This window comes from Ischnura elegans, chromosome 1, assembly GCF_921293095.1.
Source record: "Ischnura elegans chromosome 1, ioIscEleg1.1, whole genome shotgun sequence".
Classification (NCBI taxonomy): Eukaryota; Metazoa; Arthropoda; class Insecta; order Odonata; family Coenagrionidae; genus Ischnura; species Ischnura elegans.
In genome coordinates, this window is record NC_060246.1 from 90,108,702 (window position 1) to 90,132,919 (window position 24,218).

General features: G+C 37.0%; 1 protein-coding gene across 2 annotated transcripts in view; it reads left to right on the top strand.

Annotated features, from left to right (window-relative positions):
* The window catches only part of LOC124165632 (glycine receptor subunit alpha-3-like), a 94,226-nt gene that overhangs the window by 47,119 nt on the left and 22,889 nt on the right, over window positions 1–24,218 (top strand). For both annotated transcript variants that reach the window (XM_046543106.1, XM_046543115.1), the window contains exon 2: window positions 10,956–11,044. In XM_046543106.1, coding sequence (XP_046399062.1) covers window positions 10,956–11,044 — 89 coding nt within the window. The remainder of the gene's footprint in view (window positions 1–10,955; window positions 11,045–24,218) is intronic.

Here is a 24,218-nt window from a genome sequence, read left to right on the forward strand (position 1 = left end):
TATTTTGGTGCAGCTATGTTTCCTGTATTTCGTGGCTCACCGGCCTTGGAGTTATTAAAAATATCATTAGTATTTTCGGTGATTTTTCGTATTAATTATCATTCGCTGTGTGATAAAATTAAAATTTTTATGGAAGGATAATCTTCTACTTTCCTGGTTTCCTTGAAGTTTTTGTTATAAAACGTTTTCTATGCTACCGCGTTGTATCATCATCGGACACAAATCCTAATCTTATATTGATATGATGCAAGTCTCAATTAGTTCTATTAGCCAATGTTTTAACATTTACGTATATTTCCACTACATATATTACTAATGAAAGTGGCTAACAGTTCAGTTTCCTGTCACATCTTTTATTTTTAATTTAGCGGCAACAAGAACTGGCCACGACTTCCTTAGTCAAGCCTGTATTTTTAAATGAGACTCGTCCTGGTGCATTTAAACCTTGAATTTCATGTTTTCTGGAGTTATTAAATCTGAAATATTTGGTATGAGACATGCATATTTTAAAATTGAGATAATCTTGTCAAATCATTGAGCTAATCTATGAATTTGCTGGTAGCCCTTTTCCACGAATTCAATATAGGCTCGTGATATCGTATCAATAACTGCAGCATCATTATTGTATGGATTGCGTTTCCAGCATAGTTCTTATTTTTATTACATCGGGCTTATCTATTGGAATGGATTCCATACAACTGTAGAGCATGTAAGAGGCTTATTGATAACTCCAAGTTCAGGCATAGTATTAATAATTTGAGATTTTAAGCATCTGTATTCTCGTTAAAAAATCACTTTTTATGTTCAGTTTTCCTGGATATCATACAATTACTTATACCACTTATGTTTTCTTATTTTACTTTTTATGCTCATCTAGTGCTTGATTTTTGAGGCAATGAATGGAATCATCTTGGGATGTGAACATAAAAAATAAATGCTTCACTGGTATTTCATAAGCCTTCAGTAGCCAAATTTCCTTTTTTTGATTAATTTGAATGAATTTACCGAATACATAATTGAACGCATGATTTTTGCTCAATCATGATGGCAAATGAAATGAGATGGCTACGAGTTGTTTTCACCATTTTTTCATATAATCCCTTGTGAAGCTTTCTCTCCACGTTTTGACAGCCAAATTTACCCTCATATTTGAGCTTACATGCTTGAATTAATGACAGATGTTCGGATTTTATCAATTTTGAAAATCGTAAGCTTCTCAAAGCAAAAAAAATCTGACAAATCAAGGAATTGCAAATGCTATAAAATCTCTCTCAGTATAGATTCCGAGATATTTCAAATAAAAGAACAATTATGTAATGAAAATGTTTTCCATGGGACCGGACTTCAACCGATTTTTTTAAATGTACTATATTTTCCACTAAATTACTTTAATTGAGGAATATAAGCATTACTGCGGTGATACCGGCATTACAACTTCCTTATGCGAAACCAGTTTCAGTCACTTAAAATAATGACACCAAATCCTGTGATCTTTTCAAATTTATTTTGCCTAAACAAAGTTGTTAGCGAAGTAAATAGAACAGCTAAACTCACGTTTCAGATTCATGCTAGAGTTAATTCAATGAGAATTTCGAAAGAGAAAGAACGAAGGAATTTCGAAATGAGTCCGTTTTTTTCTAGCCTCCTGTTTATTTTAAGTCCTTCTACAGTTCCTCCTTTAACTTTCAAATACTACGCATGTTTTTCTTGCAAGATCTTCTTCCCGACTTCTCTAATAAAGCACTATGAACAAATTTGTAGCTGCTGATGGTGTATTTGAACTACCTTAGTCTTATACCTACTTTGATTACTTGAACCGTAATTCTCTTCTTAACCTTGTGGATTCCCGCATTTCTCGTCTCGCCAACTATTTGATGTAAAATTCGAGGATAGTATCTCTGGGCCCCCTCCGTGAGTTTATTTTCCTACCTAAATTTCTTTTTCACATTCCCAGTATCTCGATCACTTCCTTTTCAAATTTTTATCGAGTGACTCTACCATTATTATGAATCTTATCAATTTCAAGGCTTCTCGAATGTTTTTCTAGAGTCAAAGTTCCCGTGACTTCATCTGAATTCTGTTCACCTGTTTTATATGCAATGAATATAATGCAGCATGCATTTATCTCCATTCACACAGCTGGAATTAAATCGTCCTGTTTGACGAATTTTTCATCATTGAGGTGAGCAATCAATTTATTTTGTTATGATCTCTGAAGCATTGGAATTGCCTTAAAATTATGATTTGTAATGGCAATGGATAACTAAAATGTTTTCTGATAGATAAACAAACTATGTTTCTAATTCTATTTATGATTCGGAAAAATGGCGTCAATATGCGATACTGTTTATAAATGAAAAATATTCTATTTTTATTTATTTATTTTTTGCAAAAATTTCAAACAATCTCTCATTTATGTCTCTTATAATTGAATTTTTCTCTTGTAATCGACACACATATTTCTGTGACCATCATGTATATAATCATATTTCGTAGTAAAACTTTTTTAATTCATTCATTTCTCTAGTAAATTTAAAAATGTACACTTTACTTTATTTATATTAACGAAGATTTTTCCATCTTTTTGCCATCGATAGAGTGCATCAGTGAAACGTTAATTTTATAAACATAAATAAAAATATGTGTTTTTATAGCCCTAAACTCATGTTCTAATTTTACGCACTCCATCATTTCCTGTTTCCTTTTGTCCACGTCATGTTTACAAATGTTTAAAACGAAAAACCGATGGGTTAACGGGGTCAAATCGCTCTCTTAAATACCATGGTAATGAAATATTGAGAACATAGCATTCTTCTAATGATGAACGGATATTGTGATTTATAGGTCGTGCGTAATTACAATGAAGTTAGTGCACATAATTCTATAGTGAAGCATTTAGAATGGCCTACTTCCCGGAGATGCAATCAGTCCAATGCCATGATTGTCGTTAGCTTTCCAAAAATCAACTCCATTGTATCCTCCACTCCTGATAGCAAAATACAAGCTAACTAGGCGTACACCACTTAAACCCCATTCATTATCCATGTAAAACACTGTACTGCGGTGGTAATTGTATTCACCGTAGTTTTTTTTTCGCTGAAAACATTTTTGTCCTCCTCTCAATTCATCATTCCACGGAAGTCGTAGGTTACTCAGTAATGCAAGCTTAGTTCTCAGACAATTTTTTGTCACGTGCTACTTTCAGAATAGAAAACATTCTTTTACCTGTAATCAATGTGGCATCTATCTTTATTTGTGACAAAGACGTAGTTCAAACAGTTTTCGAGGTGCTTTTTTTAGAAATTATTAACTAAACTTCATGAAATTGAAATAAACGAAAGTAGCATACCTTTAATACATGTTTCCCCCATCATGAGTGAAAAATCTGGATACTCAAAATGACGGTAAACATTTTGCATAAATAGTAACTGTAGGATATATTGTGACAAAATGCTAACCTGATGAAGCACGAATGCGGTACACGAGTTTTATTGTTGTCGAGGATACAAAAACGTTACACATTATGTCAGCGATATGAAATCATGTTGTTTCTGTGTATTCAGGAGCATTTAATGTAAGTCTTGTTTCTTGAATACTGACTATTAACACTAAAAAGCCAGGTCGATTCAGCTTCTGAAACTTACTGTGCAAAGGGAGGGAAAGTGTGGACAATGAGTTAACCACCTTTGTCCCGGGACGTAATTATTCTGTAATTTCTGGTCTGAATTTCACGTTTTCTGGTAAAATAGATGTTAACAAACAAAACTAGCGATTTATGTTAATCATGCTTCTGTCATGATGCTGTCATTGGTCAGGAAGCACTGAACTAGTCTTAATAACGGCATTTCACTTAGCCAAGTGGAAGATAATTCAAAAGTCGATGCATTGTAAACAATACGCCAGCACCGAGAAAGTTAAAAGATATCGTTTCATCCTGGATTTTGGAAAGACTCACGGCCGGAATTGGGATCTACAGGACCGGAGGCTAAATATGTGGCGCGGGTCCTTCGGGTCGAGGAATACCAGACATGTCTTGGGGAATCGGAGACGCTCCCCCGGACTTTTCTAATAGCCATTGAACATGCATATGTAATTGTGACGGCACCATTGAAAAAATATGTCCGTTAATAATTATTTTGGAGTGTACTTTACAGTAGTTTTAATAAAATAATATTTAAATCTCTAGTAATGCATTGATTTTCATTCAAATCACCGGTTAGGAAATTGTATATACATTTAGGTAATATAAGTCATTGTCTGTGAATTTAAAATAGTTTTGTCAATATACTAATTGCTAAATATGTCCGTTCATCAGGGTTTTATTGTCTTGTTGGTTTCGAAAACCCGTCAAATAAAGGTATTCGCTTATCCAAGTTTTACTCAATATCCCAGATTGGTCATTCGGTACTCTAGTGCTTAGACTGGTCATGTATCGATGAGTTACCGCAAGGTATTCGCTGCCGTACCTGGGTACCTGTATGCATCAAGAATCTATCCTTTTATTCTCGCCCCATCCAGGTACTAAAATATATGCCAGTATGTTTCCTAGTAATTTGGGACCCTATGCGTGCCCCCCTCCGGCGTATGATTAAATAAGTAGCGGTAGTGGCCTCAGACCAGCTTACAGAGGCCGGGAGGGAGAGGTGTGATTGAAATATTCGGGATCGATTCTGCTAGGGAATAATTCCTGAATCTCATTATTTCATCAGTGGGCAGTAGTAGTCTTTGGTGATGAGTTGAAATTAATCTGAAACGATTCAAGCGAAGTCCCTGATGGAAAGCAATGTATCACTCCATTGCTCTTAGTTAAGCTACTATCTGGAAAAAAATTGCATGTGATTTTTCCTGCCCGCACGTGGGAGAATGAGAAAATGGATTATCCCTGTCCGAAGCGATGGGGGTTGGCCACCAATCGCTGGTTGAGAGTTGAGGAACGTATATGTATTGGGGCCGTTGGTCCATGGCAAGGCAAGGAGCATCGTGCTTTTGGCGGTGGGAAGGGGACGATTAATGAATTAGTGGGTTGGAATCCAGCGCTTCGCCGCGGGAATTTCCATTAACAGGAAGATGGGAGGCTTAAGGTCTTGATGGTCCGTAATCGCGCCGACCCAGCATAACGCCCCATCATTCCCCATGGCGTTCCTATGAAAGGACCCGATTCGCTATGAAGATGCCGTCATCGTTCTTGTTCCTCGTTTCCATCCCACGTGTACACAATTGAAAACTATGTTCTATGCCGATTTATGCGCTCTTTCCTTAAAAAAACAGTTAATGAGAAAATACTAGAGAGGAAATTTAACCTATGCAGGAATTTATTATATAATTCTAGCAGCCCGTAGGAGCGACACAATGAAAGACTAAAGCCTACACAGTGGTGACACCCGGATATTTCACCGATGAACCATAGCGTGCTGTAGCTGACGCTCTGTATTTACAACCCCATGTTAAGCTAGCTACATTTTCAGTAGGTATACGACGTGTACTATCAATTTGTGTGGTCATTCTCCGTTGTAGTGCCAATTTCGTTGCCGAGGGATTAAAGGCCACAAGTCCTATCATACAGTAAAACCATACTAGATATCATGCTAAAAATTCTGATTAAATATTTGTGAAATGTAATGAAATAGTGAGACAAACTTTTTTCTCTGAATTTCAAAGCATTGAAGAATTTCTGAAAAGAATTTCAAAGCGAACAAGTGACTTTGTACGCAGTCATGCGCACGGATGCAAAGTTAAATACACCAAAGGATAAGTTCGCCATGAAAAAATGTTTGACTGGCAAAGTCAAATATTTTTTCATGAACAACTTAATTGTTTGGTGTATTTAACTTTGTTCTCTGAAGCTTAGTTTCGTGCAGCGATCATTTTTTCCAAGCAAGAAATATAAAAGCATTTCTTACCCACAAGCATCAAGCATGTGAATAACATACTGCTGTTACTGCATGATGTGATAAACATACTGGGATATTTAAGTGCATAATAAGGATAATGTATGGTAATTTCTCCCTTTTTCAGTGGAAATGGTTGCATACTTAAAGCCATTAATACTCATAAATCTTTCAATCAGCCCGATAAGTTGTAGATTAATAAATTTTATGTTCTTCTGAGTTTTTGATCTTGAATTTACTGTGCGGTAAAGTATAAAAGTTAAGCTCATTTGCCTTGCCTTGAGTTACCTTGAGCTGTCAATCATCTTGCTAAAATGTTTCCGAAGAAGTTATCCCATTAGGTCCATATGTCAAATTAATTTTAAGCGGCTTACCGCAAAGGTCTCCGAGAAATAATTTAGTTATACCATATTTTGGGTTCTACTGAGGAAAAGGAATCGAAAGAAATTTTTCATTGCCTAGAAATGTTAGCGCTTTCCTTAATTTATCTCAATAACTAAAGAGGTGATTGCATTGGTTACTGATACAGATTTTGTAGCTTATACTGTCAAAATAAATTCTAATTGGTCGTTATTTTACTTAATTTATAAAAAATCTACTTGAATTTTGAATTGAATTGAAAGCCCTTCTTGATTATTCATGACCTCTTCAATTAATTCATACGCTATAACTTTGGGATGGATCATCGAAAACTATCGAGAGATCGATTATCGAAATGATAATGAGAGAATAATGAAATTATTTCATAAAATGTTGTCGATAATTTTATTACATTGCTGATTTATTTTAAGAAGAATGGTTTTTCATTATTTATGAGTCTTAATTTATTTTAAAATATTTTGATTTTTGACCGTAATTATTTTTGCGTGAATACTTTATTAATTGTCCCGTTTATTGCATTCAAAAGTAAATATAGCGTCGTTATAACACTTTGATTGAACCACAATGCACTCTCTCTTTTTACCTGAAAATCGTTTTATATTAATTATTTAAATAAATTTATTTTAAAGCTATTCTGTAACCAACGATTTCATTACACGATTTTATATTTGTAATAGTTTAAAAAAGTACCAAATTTGACCAAGCATGCTGTTTTAAATAAGTACTTTCAACAATTATATTATTTGAGCATACTTTAACTATGAAGTTAGCCCATATTTTCCTTGGACTTTCCAGCTCATTTATTCGTAGACTAAAATTATGAAATTAATTTAATGTGGATACATGGGTTGTTCCTATACAAAGGATAACCAGCCTGTAAACTGCGCTTAATGAGCCTCAATTTGAAATTGATGAAATGGGCTGCGAGGCTTCCCGGACTCGGTATTCTTAGGGGAGGTCTTCCATTAAATTCTAGTAGTTCCCCTCTTCACAAACTTATGAACGACCACTCTGCGCAGACGCATGAACTGCCCCTGCACACTGTGTTCCACCTCTGCTCCAACTTCTATATGCAGTTGATATAGGCTCTATTCTAGTTCTATCGTTTGTAAACTAATTTATGACTTTGAGTGGAAAATTCCACCTATATTCCCGCAGTAGCAACTGCCTGGCGAACAATGAGGTTGGCTCTTTTGTGCCTTGAAACGTGACGATGTTTTGCATTCGAATAAAATATTTTTATTAAGAACCAAGGTATGCATTGGTACGTAATATCAAATATGTGTAATATTAACGTTGAAAAAGCATATTATATTTACACCTAAGAGCTTGAAGACGAACAACGACGGTTGCCCAATCGTTTGTAGAATATCGGTGCTTTTTCACAGCTAAATAAATTTGAAATTTTGAATTTGCCTGCCTTCGTGGTTACTTTTTTGGTCTACTTTTTAGTGTTTTAATAGACTTTTTCCATTTTAGCGGAATATTCCACCATCATATTCTGTCATCTATGTACGTCTAGTAGCCATCTACATTAATGAACATTACGGCAAAGAAAAACGCATGTCCTCTAATTACTTAAGATCATCACGCCTTGCGCTATGCATCTACAACTTGCGCGGAGGAATTATGCTTTGAACGCAGGCAAATTAATATATGCTATTTTGTTATGAAGTTTGGTATGATTTCTGACTCATGATTTATATATTTTACTCTTGATTTGGCTAAGTATTTTACGTTGGTTCCCCGCATTTGAATTTTAAAGAAGCGCTGGTGAATTCATTTTAATCTCAGTCTAATTTTATCGCTTGTAAACTCCTTCGCCCCTTTGAGTGGTATATTCCGCCCTTGTCATCCTGCAGTTACACCAAAGAACTTGACGGGATACAATGAGGTCTGCTCACTTTGTGCCTCTGAACGCCCCGCTCTCTCTCTCAGCTAAATTCGTAAAGCGCGCAAGGGCAGACCGCGGGGAAATATTAACCTTCCGGCTGCTGTTCTCACCTGTCTTCCCTTTGTCTCCGTCGACGTTTCAAGACGGTTAAACTTCCCCGAGAGCAGACTCACCTACAAGAGTCTTCCATTCCCTTTTGCTCAACAAGGGCGCGCCCTCTAGCGGCGAATTATTCCCGAGGGTCTGTTAGATTTCTCACTGTGTCTCGTTCCGCAGCCGCTCCCATTCCACTCTTGCCTTCGATCCATCTTCTTCGTCTCCACCCTTTCTCTCTCTCGTCCATCCCTTTCCGACTGACCAGACATTCTCCTCCGGCCTCCCAATGTCGATGGTGTTGGATAAACAACGGTCTATCGGCGTGTAGACCTCGCTGCCGGGAAAAAATCTGGTCATCCCCCTTCTCCCATCGCTTTCCCTTCTTTTTTTGCCCTCCCCCTCCCGTCCTCTCCTCCCGCTCCTGCCACCGATGAGATGGTGGCTGAGGCTTGTTGATGTGGTGTATTCTTAATGTGATCGGGAATTTGGAATCGTGCGCAAGGTGAAGGGAATACGATAGCAGGTTCGTTGTAGACAGTTCGTGAGGGGAAAAAAATCCAAATTCGACCATGAGATGCGAAGGGAGTCGAGATTCGGTTTTTTTTTGTTACGTCAATGGATTCTCTCTTCTCTTTTGTGCGTTTTTTCTTCTGTATAGATGCGTGTTTTCGACATCACACACCTAATAATAGCAAGATTGTGTGTTTAATAGTGTTCCTAAGCATCTTTCTCACTATAAGCTTTAAGAATAAATAAAGAAATCTCATCTATGTAATTTATCAATTTAATTTTATCCTCACTTCATTAAAACGAAAAAAATTCCGATATTATTATAATATAAGTCACACAGATTGCATGGAGATTAGAATGTTAGTAGAGTTGGTGAGGCACTCGTGGTTTTACTCTACTTGGTTCATGAGCGTATAATCTTGAAGAAATTCTGTGTTATACGGGTAAATTGATTTAATTTTTGTTCAAACGTGAGACATTTTTCTTTTACCTTTTTATTTTCATTAATTTTGTTGTACTTCTTGTCAAATTTTTGCTGTAATCATTGAAGTCACCCCAAAGGCCATACAGTCGGAGAATGTACTGTTATGAATACATCGCGTATGTTATGAAAATATCAGGTCCGTGCTGAGGAAATTATAAGTATTTCTTTTCTGTTACGCACTTCCAAATTACAACAAAATTTTAGTTAAGATTTAGTTTGAGATTTTACCTAAGTTTCTTGTAGTTGATAACGTGGAATCGCTCAAGGTTAAGAACATGACATAATACTTTTGTGTTTTCTATGAATGAGTGAGTACGGTCAAACGTTAAAAAATGGTTTATTACATCTGATTAATGGATATATATAACTCCTTTACTATGCTCTTGATATGATCAGTTTTTTTTTTAATTTCGTATTTTCTTTTCTATCAAGATCATTGTATGAATAGAAGGAGATTATGAGTGCATTCCATTTCTAATGAAGGAAGCTGCGTCGTATTCTGAATTCTCGATTTTTATTTCGCTTTCATTTCATTAATCCTCGGATATTTTATTTTTTATAACTTAGGTATGCATTGAAATAATAACCGAAATGGCAAAAATGGGACTTCAGTTTGTCGCTAAATTTTCCAATAGTAAATTTCAGACGCACCATAAAAATATTTAGTACATGGTTGCATTGGCTCATTATTGCACCTAATGAGGGTTTATTTTTATGCCTTAGGAGTATTTTATAACTGTTTTCGAAGACATACAGACCAACCAGTTATTGTATCCATGCCTCTGCTTTTTCCATCACCTCGTTTTATTTTATTCCGCAGATGCACTTTTGGTCTCACACGCTTTGTATTTCTCAACGAAAAAATGTCCTAAGCTTCTTTTCCTAAAAACTATTCCTACAGCTTGTTAAGTGACTGGGATAGCAGTAGAGAGGTGCAGTAGAGGACAGTTTTACTCTGCTCTGTGCATAAGCACTTGGTCTTACTATGATTATTTTTATGCACAATCTTCTTCAATATCTGATTCATTGGCCCTTTTAAATATTATCTACAAAATTGTTAAACTACCATCAGAATGAAATCGAGAGTCGATAGATTAAACAAAAATTTTGATGAACAGGAATTATTTTTTTCTTCAAAATTAAATTATGTGAAGCAACAATTCTGGATATGCATCCCATGCACATAAATCGACTGTATTTCATGGTTAAATTCCTCAGAAATTTTCACTTTTATAAAGAAGTGGTAAAATAGAAGTGAAGTTGGTATAAATGCAAAGGGATGCTTCTATACTCTCAAACAGGGTGGGAATATTCCATTTTGAATCAACCATGTTCGTTGCATTGCCAGTAGTCCCATATAAAAGTGTAATAGCATAGTAAATGAATGAATCTTTTTATTTTAGACGTATTAAATAAAGAGATACCACAATTCACTGTGCAGATTTTGGACGCTGACGATTGCTTTTTGTTTGTTCCATGGAAATTTTTACCCATGTTTTTACCAATCTTGCATACTTTATGTATAAAATAAAATCGTGTACATGTGTAATCGAGTAAATGATTTTTATATGAAAATAAAGTGATTTCTATTCTATAATTTAATCCCTGTCATGTAATTTGATAACTTTTGGCAATCAGCCCAAGGTCTCAGCATGTTTTCTCGAAGTCAAGGCACTAAATGTCATACGATTTTAATTTTCAGCCGTGGCGCCAAAATGGATCACCTCCAGATCCTCGATGGACTGCTTAGAAAAGACTACGACAGAAGAGCCACTCCCACTAATCAATTCAGTGAGTAAATCTTTCTCCATTTTGTTGGTTGCCAATAATATTTAAATGTCTACCTGGACCGATTTAAAGTGTTATCAATAATCTTCTAGTGAAGTTACCAGCTTAACGTCTACTTTCAGCTGTTTAGAATCAGGCATTTACGAAACTACATGGAATTTGAGAAACTAAAAGGTTAACTCCAATAGCGGTAACGTTACGACAGTTGGAGATTATCTTCACGGTGCACAACTGGGACCGCAGATCTAAACTTCCTTATTCAATGCTAAGAATTTAAAAAAAAATACTAACATGACTCAGGTGAATGAAGAAGAAAACTTTTAGCTAACAGTTTACGTACACATTTGGTTAAAATTTGGAATATTTTACCAAAGCATCAATCTTATTAACGAGTAATATATGAAAAAAACTTCGCTTCATACCTTCCACTTTAATAGACCGTTTTTTCCACACTCCAATCATTTTCTATTATCATACCATCATATCAAAAATAAGGTAAAAAATACTTTGTTTCGTAACTGTTACCGGTAGCAATAAAGTAAGAAATGCACTCTCACTCCCTCTTATTCGGCGATTCCACAGAGCTATGCCTGATATTGTAAAATGAGCAAGCTTAAAATTTATGGAAAAAACTTCCTAATGCATCATATGGTTGGTAGGCATAATTTTTATCTCGGGGAAGAAAAGAACCTAATTTTGGCTCTAGTTAATCCATTTTACAAATCAACAATTTATGCTCCTAAGGCAGTATGAGACACATTTAAAGTGGTAGGTATTTATGGCTGGATTAAGCGTATAATTTTCTGCATCACAATCTCTATTTACATTTTTATTAACATGAATTACTTATTATATTTTTGATTGAGCAGCATTCTCTTAAACTGTTGCTTGCATTTTAAGATATTATCGTTGTTTAAAAACTGTTAGCATTTCAAAATTTTATTTCTATGCTAGGCATATCGTCATTTTGGGCATCGTTAATCTCTTTGTGACATAATATTTTTGTTCATGTGAAACTTCGCGATATCCTAGACGTCTTTTTGCGTGAAAGTAGGTTTTTCTTTTCCCTCGGTAGGTCCAAAATTCGATAAACGTAGACTTTTTGTGTCCATTTTTCATACGCTAGCAGTACCAAGGCGTTCCATCGCCAGGCAAAGATAAGCCATGTGGATCGACGCCGAGTCCAAATACAGAAAAACTTATAGCCCCTTTTATCGAATTATCTGACTCCAAAGTCACTATCCACCCTCTCCCGGGACTGATAAGTTAGGATGCGAGAGAAAAATTCTTTTTTGCCTCCACTCTTTCCCTTTGGTGTCCCCATGGAGTATATTTTATGCGCGTTGACTCTGGAACTCGGATTCCTAGACGAAACCTTCCCCCTTGAAAAGACCGGAACGGTGGAGGAAGTGAGGAAAGGCTTAGTGTGCTTTGCAATGGTCATTGGGTAGAAGTTTGGTTAGTGGTCCGCACAACGCAGAGTGGAGACCAATGAGCGTATGTATTTTTGCAGCTCCTAATGCCTCCTCCAGCTCGTCAAATGTGTTTATCATTGCTTCGCATTTGATTCCGTACGACCAACTCGCAGAAACCATCAGCGCATTGAAAAATTGTCGCTTATCTTGGGATTCCATAAGCCATTCGTTAATGGCGGTGTTCATAGGAAAATTAACGCGTAATCTATTGAAATCGATGGTAAAAGTATTAACGTGTAAAATTTTCGGAACACGCAATGCCGTAGTTATTTGTTTCATTTGCTTTTAGTCCGTATTTTATTCATTCAAACCGTGAATCATGCAAGAAGTTATCACGAAATAGAAAATAATATATAAATAGAAATAGAAAATAATGTAATAATACAGTTACCATATAGATCTCAGCATTATACTCCAAAGAAGGCGTCGGAAGAGCTAAGAACCTGCTGAAGTCAATTACAATACAGCGTGAGCGGCGGTCTGCAGTTACTTCCACTGAAGATAGATGGCGCCCAGTAATTTTGACTCTCCTGAGTCATTGAGTTAATTTTTGTTTAAGCTCTTCGCTTATTTTTTTGCGATTTGTTCTAGAAACTCGCTCTTACACTTTCCTAGTCTTCTTAGAGACAGCCACATAATATATCGCCCTTTCATTAAATTGCATGAGATTAGAGCACATACGGCTGATGAAGGTAGGGTATCCTTTCTATAGTTTTGAGCATACGCGCAGTAGCCACGGTGATAACTGTAGCGGGAGTCACCCGCAATATACGTATATCCACAGGGTAGATAGCATTATTGGCTGAAATCGAGGGATCCGGGTTCAAAATCCTGGTCAAGGCGAATGATTTTTTTCTCCGTGTATTTTTCGATTCCTCTTTATGGAATCGGATTGTAATTTTACTTCATTTGCACTATCTTGAGACTTATAAATGATTGCTTGAGGGAAATATTTTCGAATTTGAAGTAGGAAAAATTTTTAATCTTTGGAAAAAGATTATTCTTAGTTGAATAGAGAAGATGGGAATAGGAAACGAAACGCAATTTTGGTACCTTGCTTCTCATACGGATTTTTAAGTTGTAGCGCATTAGCACTGACGTAATTCATTTCAGTTCAAAGCTGTTTATTTAGTTCACTCTGGATGCTAAGAAGGAGAGACCAACCAGGTGTATGTCATTAGAAAACTATTTTTTCCTGCTCTTATCATTTTAAACGTGTTTTTTCTCCTAGGTCATATCCTGACTTTGGGAGGGCGGAGTTCTTGTAAATATGTACTACTATCGAAGACGAAATTTTGATAATCCTCCTACGAGCAGGATTCGTTTTTTTTCAATCCGTTAGGAAATAATAAGCTGTAAGCTCTTCATCCCACAATTCTATCACCAGGTATTTGCTTTTTTGGCATCTAAATTGCTTTCCGTGTCTTTAATTGGATTTTCAATTCCCGGAAGAATGACGTACAGGATTTGAAAATCATTCGTCGTTCGAAAAAAGTGGAGCATCTTACAATAGTCCCTGTAAGACTTGAGATTCTCTATTTCCCTCGATATATTCAAAATACAGTCTTTTCATGGGCAATTACACTGAATAATAGGAGGAAAGCAAAGCATAACTCATTTTTAATAATGCCTTAATTCAAATAACGTATTAAAAGCCGACAAAACTATTCGTGGAACAAATGAAAATAGTGCTTGGAATAGCTGAAACTCTTTTTCTCCCTCGATATATTCAAAATACAGTCGTTTTATGAAGAAGTATATTGAATAACCGGAAGTAGGTTAAACAAACATTTTTAATAATAGTAAACCTCAGATAATGTAATGAAAGCTGACGGAAATATGCTCAGCCTTGGGTTTTGTGAAAGTTAAAGTATGGGCAAATTTTGCTCAAGCATTTATTAGAAAAATCTTGAGCTGTCTTTTGGCTGTGGTAAAGTTTATGTTGTTGTATTTAAGAAAGCGGTACTGCAGTTGGGAGAATTTACGGAACAATTTCCCCATTATGTGATGAGTGACGATAGGTGACGATCGCAACAAGGTCACGACGTGGTAAACTTAACGCGGAAAATCGCTGCCTACGCATGCCGGGAGGTTGCACAAAGGGATTTGCGTCGCCAAACGTGACATTGCATTGGAAAGGGAGCATTCATTAAAAGTTTGTAGGTGTTGCATTGTTGCTTTCATTGCGCGCCATTTTGTCACGATTCGGTCGTGATCCGTCTTTTTTTGTGAATTTATTCACACCTACTCACGACTGACCCACCGCATATCAAACGCTAAGCACCACGTTCGGGCCATTGAATCCGTTACCGCACTCCTTGTATAAAGGGAATGTTTGATGTTATACACGTTTCAGATTTAGATTTCCTCCGTTTACTCACAGTTTCTTCAGATAGGTGATTGCTTAAGGAGTCAGATCACCTTAGCAGGTGTAATAAAAGAAGAAAAAAATTTTCTTTGCTATATTTGTAAGGTTCAGTGCAAAAAATGCCAGTCTGGTATTTTTCACTTGCTCTATTTCTTTCCTCCAAATGAAAACTTTGAGCCAATAATCATAAAATTTACTTCAAATTCAAATGGGTAACATAGAATCCACGCGTGGAATCCTTTATGCAATCTTTTATAGTGAAAGAGTTTATTTTAAAATCTCTTCCACCTAAGGACATTAGTTATTCCTTTCCGTCTTATACTGATATGATGACGATCAAACCGCAGTCCGATGCAAATTATTTCGAGAAACAACGTGGAAGAAGTTAGAGAAGACAAATTAGATAATTCACTGGTGAATTATATCCTTGGTGTACACGTTTTTGCAACTGTGCACGTGATTCCGTACAAAGAATTTTTTCATGCAATGCTTTGCAAATTACATACGATTCATGTAATTTATCTTCGAGCAATGTTTCATAAAGCACAAAAATAAGGAACAAAACACTACCGAGCTCAGGATTTGAACGTAATTTTAACCTTCTATCTAGTCTTCCACATTTTTTAAAATCAGTAGTATTTTTCATATACGGTATATTTAATTAGACCTGAAAAAGGTGGAAAGGTAAGACGATCCAATGAAAGAAATGAAGAGTAATATATATCAAATATAAAAGTGCCAAAGTGAATTTTATCTCATTTTTTTAAATTATATTAAAACTCATCCATGAAAAAGCTCTAAAAGAGTGAGTTCAACTTATAGGGGGCGTTTTTAAGAATATAATTGAATAAAAATGCCTGATTTGTATTTTTGGTAAACATACTATTCATTCGTGCATGAGATGGCCCCTTGTGGATGAAAATTCTTTCAAGGGCAAATCGAGAGAGATGGAGGTAGAAGAAGAACGGATGTTTGAACGAAATGATTCTTAGTCCACCCTCGCAAAGGTACCATAGTCACCTTTTGCGCCGTAAAATTGGATAGATTGGCATTTTCTTCCACTCAAGATCCCTCTTTCCCCACAAAAAAAACGGTCTTAGCCCTAATTTTGAGTATTTTCTCTGCAAGCATGAGCGGAAAAGCTTTTTTTTGCAACACGAATGCGTCATATCTTTTTTTGGCTTACTAAATATTATATATGATAACCAAGGAACATATCTATATAAAGGAAGAAATGCTTTAAGAAGTAGGTGAGGCAGGAAACGTCAATGAATGATTCGCACACGCATGTGAAAAATGAAAAAATGGTTAAAGACTACAGCCATCCCTCTCATTATGTTAAGGGATGTTCTAATAGAAAAATTACATAATTGATCAGTTTAAAATTAATGGTGATCATTTTTTCCATTGCATGCCATGTAAAAATTGTTAAAAATTAAAAAATAATGGCAAATTTAATTGTTAGCGACCAATAAGCGCCGTACAGACTTTCGGTGTGGATCGGAGCACGCCGCCAAATGCGTTCCCCTTTATTTTTACTGTCAGTGCACATCTATAAAGTAAACCTGATGCTCCTCTCTCGTATTTTTATGTCAAAAAGTAATCCTAAAACCAAAGAATGGAATCTTTAATATTTAATATAGTTAAGAGAACAATGAACATCAAAGTGCGAGATATAGTCAAACATTGATCTTTTGTATTTAAGGGTGATAATTTTGAGTGTTGCGCATTTAAATCACATTTCAAGTGGGACATTTTGAGTTAATTTCTTTCATCAAATATCCATCAATTGAATGACTCAGAAAAAGAAATATTTTTTACCTCTTCTTCACCCTTGTGGACCGATGCACGTTTGCCTTGTTCCTGTAAATTATATGAAATGATTCTTCTCGTCCTTCTTATGTAAAATAAGTCTCTTCTGATATCATAGGTTTTAGTATCTACAGAGTTCTTATCTTCGCCCATTTCTTATTTCACTTTTTAGGATTTAAGGTTATATTTTACATTGGACTGTTTTGGCTTTAAAGAATACTTTTGCGTCCCTTGAAGAACGCGCTTAGACCCCACGGCACCCAACGTGGACATGCCTATGATTGTAGACTAGAATCATCCAAACTGAGAAAGGGAGATGACTTGAAACCGGAAAGAGGTGTCCGGACCTCAGGGCGAGATGTTTCCCAATTCCCCCCCATGGATCATCGGCGGCAGCAATGTCCTCGGAGGCCGTCAAAGCGAAAAGATTGGCATTCGCTTCCTCTCGCGACGTTCCTTCGCTCTCCTTCCTGCAGGTGCTTTGCCTCTCATGGATAGGAATCCGAATCGCAGGGACGAGGAAGGAGAGGATCATTTCGTCGGGAAACCGTCAAGGTCGGTATTCGATCCGGGGTTTCGGCGCTGAGGAGAGAGAATGGAAGGGATGGAGGAGAAAGAATGATGCGGAGGAATTGGTGGACAGGAAGGAAGGGAGCAGTGAGGTAATTCCATTACGGTCCGATGCCCAACGTCACCGTCTCCTTTCGCGTCCCAAGATGGAGAGTGTGCGACAGGAGTCCCAAGCGTCGCCTGATGAATAATAGATAGGACGGACACGCCCACCCACGACCACCTCGTTCGATGCATTCGGGTTTTCGGTGTCGGTATACGTGCGTGGTGCATTTGTCTACGGGTGTCCTTTTATACCCCTTATGGCTTAAATGGCTGTGGTGCGGGATAATGAAGTTATGGTATGGTATTTGGAGGAGACGACCGACAGCTTAGGTCATTTGCGCCATGAGGGAAGGGTAGGTAAGGAAGGGTGGAGAGAAACCCGGCGTCGGCATTAGCCTGCTCTTAACGAAAGGCGCCAAAGGGACCACGGCTTTACGTCCCATCCGACGGACGGAGTGTTGCGCTAGAAATGTTCTCCACACATAACTCAAGCAGGGATCGGACGGTCTCCGAAAATTCTCTGCCACCGCCGGGATTTGAACCCGAGCCCACGGGGTGGGAAGCCAACACTCTAGTCACCATACCAACCCGATCCCCCGATAATGAAGTTTTGCGGCCACAAAAGCGTTCAATGATTGTGGGGAAATTTGTGTGAGGTCGGGAGGAGAGGATGTGTGTAATGATTGGTGTTGATCCACGTCGTCGGTTGATTGGGTCCTCGCGGGTTTCGTGCATTTGAACGATTTTCGACCACTCGCGGATGCAGGGTCAGCCCTGAGCGTATATCTGCTCGTGATGACGGTGTAGTGGTGGAGTTGGAGTGACTGTTTGAGATTCCTCGTTTTGCCACATTTTATCTTATTTTGCGGTGCCAAATATTAAAGAGCCCATTTTCTGATGCCCAAAAAAGTTAACTCTCTAATTTACTTTACGTCAAGGTCCTTTCACGTCAAATATACGTAAAAAAAAAGTAACATTTTCAGCTCGAATTTGCTGAACGCTACTTGAAAATTTAGTAGCCGTTGTGAGTAGTGCATATTATCAATTATTTGAATATGAATTTTACGATTACAACAATTAGAACGAAAGTCACACAACGCCGAAGTTAGGATACATCGTGAAGTTTTAGTGCCTTCTTCCATAGTTAAGCATCCAAAATTTATTTGGTACAAAGGTGCAGTACTGCATCTTATTCTTTTAAAAGGAAAATGTTTCGATGATTAAATTCTAAGAATTATTACTTATTTTTCAAAGTAACTAAATTAAAGGCTTAGAATTTAAACTTCAACAAGATTCCCCTTCAGTTTTTTTTTCATTAAAGAAACATATTATTGCTCTAATGCACTACTTTATCCTCTGTAGAAGGACAAATACGTGGGATCATCCTGAAAAAATAACGACAAAATCATTTCATCATCAAATTTCCATGAGCGGTACCGCGTTAACTGACATGGCGTAATGCTCAGTTTACTGCTATCCAGTGCCTGGATCACCCCAGTTACCCGAGGCAAAGTGGTTGTTTCCCTAGAAGGCAAAACCCCAGCCTGATGGAGCAACTCCAAGGCCTTCGGCCCTGGTGTCGGCATCGAAATATCCACAGTCAAGTCCACCTTAGTTCTTAAATATGCCACTCGCATCACTAAACATCGCATTCTGATAATAATTGCCTTGATTAAGATGTTTTTTATCGTATGGTATTCATGCAAAAATTTATGGTTGAAATAACGGTTGATTAACTCCAAAAACGTACTAGTGAACATTTCGAAGAGTTTTATCATAACGAACTCGATATCATTAGGTTTCCGCAACATCACACATTCCTACTTTATTTCCATCGCAATTGGAAGAAAGGTATCATTTGGCTGTTTTATTAGGCGTCGCGTGTTGATTCGTATTTGGAATTCTCAATAAAAGTCACTAATGCGTTATCATTTATTCGAGTATCAAATTCAAAATGAGTAGTTCCACGAGTAAATTAATCATTATTACGCCTCACATTTACCTGCAATATATACTACTGGACCTACTGAAATATAATTTCCCTGAAATTTGACTTCAGTCGCTCTCAATTCATTTTCAATTGAGTAGCCGTCCCAAATTTGTATTTAGTTCGTTGTAATATAGGTCATTGCTTTGAGTTAGGTATTGTAATGCCTGTAATACAATTTAAAAGCGCACTATTATCAGCTAATACTATAATAATTACTAGGTAAACAAGAACACCATTAATTAGTCCCTCACTACGATTTCAATGGTAATTGTATGAGAAGAGTTTATCTCGCTTTTGAGAATATTTAAGGATATAATATTTTGCGTAACCATCATCTGTTAATTGACAGATTGGTTCGAGGTAACGCTATGATTATATCGTTAAATTCTTTTACTTTAGGCCATCTTTTTATGCTTTTGTGAATAATGGAGGATAAGGTTTTTGGTATGAAATCGGGGTAGAATGATCACCGTTCATCTTGTATTTATCGGAGGTAAATGCCATCTCAAATACAATGTAAACAATGTGCACCACATCTGAAATCTAACAATGCCGCTCTTTTGGAACGCTTGGATTATTATTAACTACTGTCTAAATAAGGTCGTCACCCAATACCTCCCTCAACAGGGCCCATCAATCAAGAAGCGAGGCGTTGTTTTCAGCCTTGCTTGAGACAGGCGTAGAGAATCGAGAGAACGATTGAGACTGGGAAGTTGAGTGAGGTTGGACAAGCTAATCCTTTCGCGATGGGTATTGATTTTTTCGCTCTCCTTAAAGCCTGCGGCGCCTTGGTTGGGGGTGGCGAATTGTATTTTGGGGAAAAGGAAGGAGAGGGGAAGGCTTCTTTGTTTCTCGAAACGATAACAAATGCGGAGCGAATCGGTAGATTGGGTAGGGGGAGGTGGGTTAAGAATAAGAGAAAAATCAAATCAAGAAAAGAACGAGCACTGTAAAGCGTTTGACTCGCGTCTGAAAAAAAACATAAGTTCGAAAGAACTGGAAAACAAATTGAGATTCTTCGTGTCGGCGCTAGAGTAAGGAATTATTTCTCTTATCTCGCGTGGGATGTGTTAGAAACGCGTGGGGTTGCTCAGATGAAATGTCTGCTAAGCAAAATAAAGATGCCAGAACTTGATGTTTTGAGGGGCGCGACATTATTAAGATGATTTGCATTATGTCATTGTGCCTACTGTGTCGAGCCCAACTGAGAAGTTACCCAAAAGTTTACAAAGTTAGGCAGGTGATGAACGTAAAGTGAATTAAAGTTTTTTTTTCGGTAATTAATTATCCGTAGTTTTATTTCGTAGTAATTATGGTTATCATCGATGAGTGTCACGCTGATTAATCATAAAAAAATCAAAGTATTTCGTACTTTAATGTTATTTTTCATGTTGTTTTGGGACTCCTTTTGAAGTATTCCCGAAATACCAGCTGAACCCATACTTTAAATCAGTTGTGATAGCTGATGTTACCAGCACAGAAGATATGGAACTTACTTGAGGAAGTGGATAATACATTTGTGGCTCAAAATTATCTGATAAATATTGAGGGAATGAAAGCAGTTCTATTATCAAGAATAGAAGCAGTTATATCACCAGAAGCAGTTTTATTATCAGAAGGAATGAAAGCAGTCTTAACTGAACGATGTTTATGTTTCATTCACGGTATTGAACCAAAGGTTGGTATAGGATTCCTGTACTCGGGGGCGAATGATAAGGAAGACCTTAGCTTTAGGCAATCCGATAAGTGATGTTACTAAAGTCTTAGTTTTCGATCTCTAGATCTTGCATAGAGCACCGGCCATGACAGTAGCGATGCATTTCCTGAAGGATCCTGGTTCTTTCTTGGATAGTGAGCAAGGAAACTTCAAGTTCAGCTCTCCGTTCATTTGGTGTGCTGTGATACGCTAGCGTTTAGAGCAGGCTGAAGATGACTCCGGTTTTTTAACCGATCTGCTTCTAAATACCGAAAATGACCTCAGCAGTAAAAACTAAAGTGCAGTCCTCTCTTCTAATTGCCTATAGCAAGACAATTGGTGAAGCTGGTGGTCTAATTCCTCAAAGAGTCAAAACTGAAGTAACTGTAGAATAAAATGCAGTTGATGCTAATGTGAAGTTGACGTTGATAATTTTCATAAACATTTTACCAATCCTCTCATGAATTATGATTACTTTCTGGGTCTCCATTGATCTACATCATTCTCCTTCAGCGACACAGTAGTAACTATTAACGTTTGGAATAATGTCGTATGCAATTCATAATGGATTACATAGTTATATAGTAACTAAACGCGATTAGAATACTTGTATACCTCAATCTCATGCTAGGTCATCATCTTTGATTCGAAAGTCATGTAGCGATGAGATGTCGAAATTCAAAGATTGAGAACCCATGTTTGGAAGGCAGGTGAGCCGGATAGTGTACTATTAATAGATAGCCCGGGGGTCGAATATCATTGAGCGTGCTTGGGAGGTTGGTTTCTCTCTCTCTCGAAATCATGGGAATGTTTCCCTCTTATCTCTTCTCAGTCTAGAAGAGAACATGTCGTTCAATTTGGGATAACTAAGGGCGGATTACGACCCTCTGGGCATGAAGTAGGAGGACAGGAGGAGGATTGGTGGAGACGGTGAGGCTTCCAATTGGCTGCAGATTACATTGAATGTAGTAACAGGGGAGGGGCGAAGCTAAGAATGTTGAAGACGGTAGAGATGCTTTGTTTAACGTTCTTTTGCCACATTAGAGGGAAGAAGCACTGCGTTTTAGGAATAGAGGTGGAACATGCAAGGTAAAATTATACACGCATAACTTTCTAAGTCTAGAATTTTGTTCTGTTCATTCCTCTGCTTCTGCTGATAAAAACCATAATAATTTGTGTGATTAGCTACAACTTTTAGCTCCAGCTTTAGCTTTTTTCATTACTCACAACTGAAAAGTATGACACACTTCACTTGGCTACCTAGCCCATTACTTATATGACATACTCCCGCAAAAAATCTTATTTATTGACGTCAGACTTCTATTTTGGTAATACTTCCCACAATGATTCACTTTTACATCCTATTTTTACCTCCGTGAACAGCTTGTATTCCTTCATTATGGCCCCAAATCCTTCTAACTATCTTTTTCTCGAAAACCATTTCATTTCTTATTCCAGTCCCTCCATTGTAGCATTTATTGGATTTCCATAGTACCACTTTGTCTTGCAATGCTCTAAAATGCTAATTATGCTAAAATAGCTATAATTCTATGCACTCATTCATTGCAATTGGTTTTTACATATCATAGACACAATGAAACACTAATTTCGTTAAAAGAACGACTAGACATTATTTAAACCGTGAGAAATGCGAAACCAGCATACATGCATAGTCTTACGTTTATTTCTGTCTTTTTGCAGCCATAAGAAATGAGTGGCATGTTTTCAAAGAGCTACTAGTTTCCTGAAAAATTATTTAGAGGATTAAAAGAAAAAATCAAGGAAAAGGTCTGAGTTGGATAATTTTTAAGTTAAGGTCGAAAAAAAAGGAAGGAAACCTTCGGCTGTAAAGGAGCTGGCTGACATTTCAAAATAAAAGGAAACTGGAGACCCTTTACTGCTGCAAATATTTCTTTGGAGTGATAGTTGTTGAAGATGATGAATAGTTACATCATTTGGTAAGATTGAGCAGGGAAAAGGCGAAATATAAGCATACATTCCCTCGCTTGGATAAAAGGAGACGAGGGTGGGAGATCCAGCTTTTAATTTGAAATATCTCTTGGGGAGGAGAATGCCTGTCAAGGAGAATTTGGAGTTTCTTCCGGAATTCCTTTGAGAATTTATGGAAAACGACAGTCCTATCGCGGAGATCATTGCGAGAAACTGTCTCCTTGGATATCTTTTCGCGGTACAGACGGTTAATTCCCACGGGAGGCGCTTTATGGTGCTAAGGCTGAAATAAGGTGGCTTATCATTCTTCTGGCTATCATAAAAGGTTTCTCGAACAATAACAAGGATGAAATAGCATGCGCCCACGACTAAAATACCTCTTTATGATTGCTGTTACTTGACACGTTGTAAATATCTTGAAGAATATGTATTGCCATTCTTTGTTGCGAGGTTTGTACATTTACCAAAAGGTATCTACCTCAAATAAATAAAAATTCCAAATACCACAAAGACCTAGGAAATCTATTAAATTTTTCAAACATTGCTGCCATAAAAGCGTGGTTTTTGGGTAATTCTTAACTTTTCGAAGGCATCAATAGGTTGGGATTAGCGTTAAAAGATCTATGGACAGTTGTTTCAGATTCATATAGTAGAATTCTAACATATCAGTCATTAGAAAATGTATGGCAAATCTCCACAAATACTTTCATGACCAATTTCAGTGCATTTTGTATGATAATACTGAAGATAGTAAAAATGTATTTAAATCGGTCGCGAAGTAAAATCAGAATCGGTGGAAAATTGGCTGTAAAATTTAATTTCCTCTAGAGTGATCTACTCTGTAGTGGTGTAGCTCATCATGATATTCCAGTGTTGCCAGAGAGATGGCTTTTGGGAACCCATCTAGTAAAAACACAAATCAAAATAATGATAAGCATTGGTGGATTTAGGGAAGGAGGGGAGAAGGGGGCACGTGACGCTTAAAAAATAGACAACATATTTAATACGGTTATCGTTACGTTCATTTTATTTTGTCTATTACGGAGCCAGAATTATTTAAATTAATGTTAAATACTTTTATATCAAAATAAAGAGAATATTTTCTACGGTAATTGTTGCATTTTGTTTTTAATCTCAAATATGGGAATATCTGTCAGACTCTTGTGTCCCCCACCCCGTGAAAAAAATCCTGAATTCGCCCATGGTTACAAGTACCAACCGCTTTCGCCTGCATTAAATGACTATAGTTTCTTCTTTGATTTCATTTACCG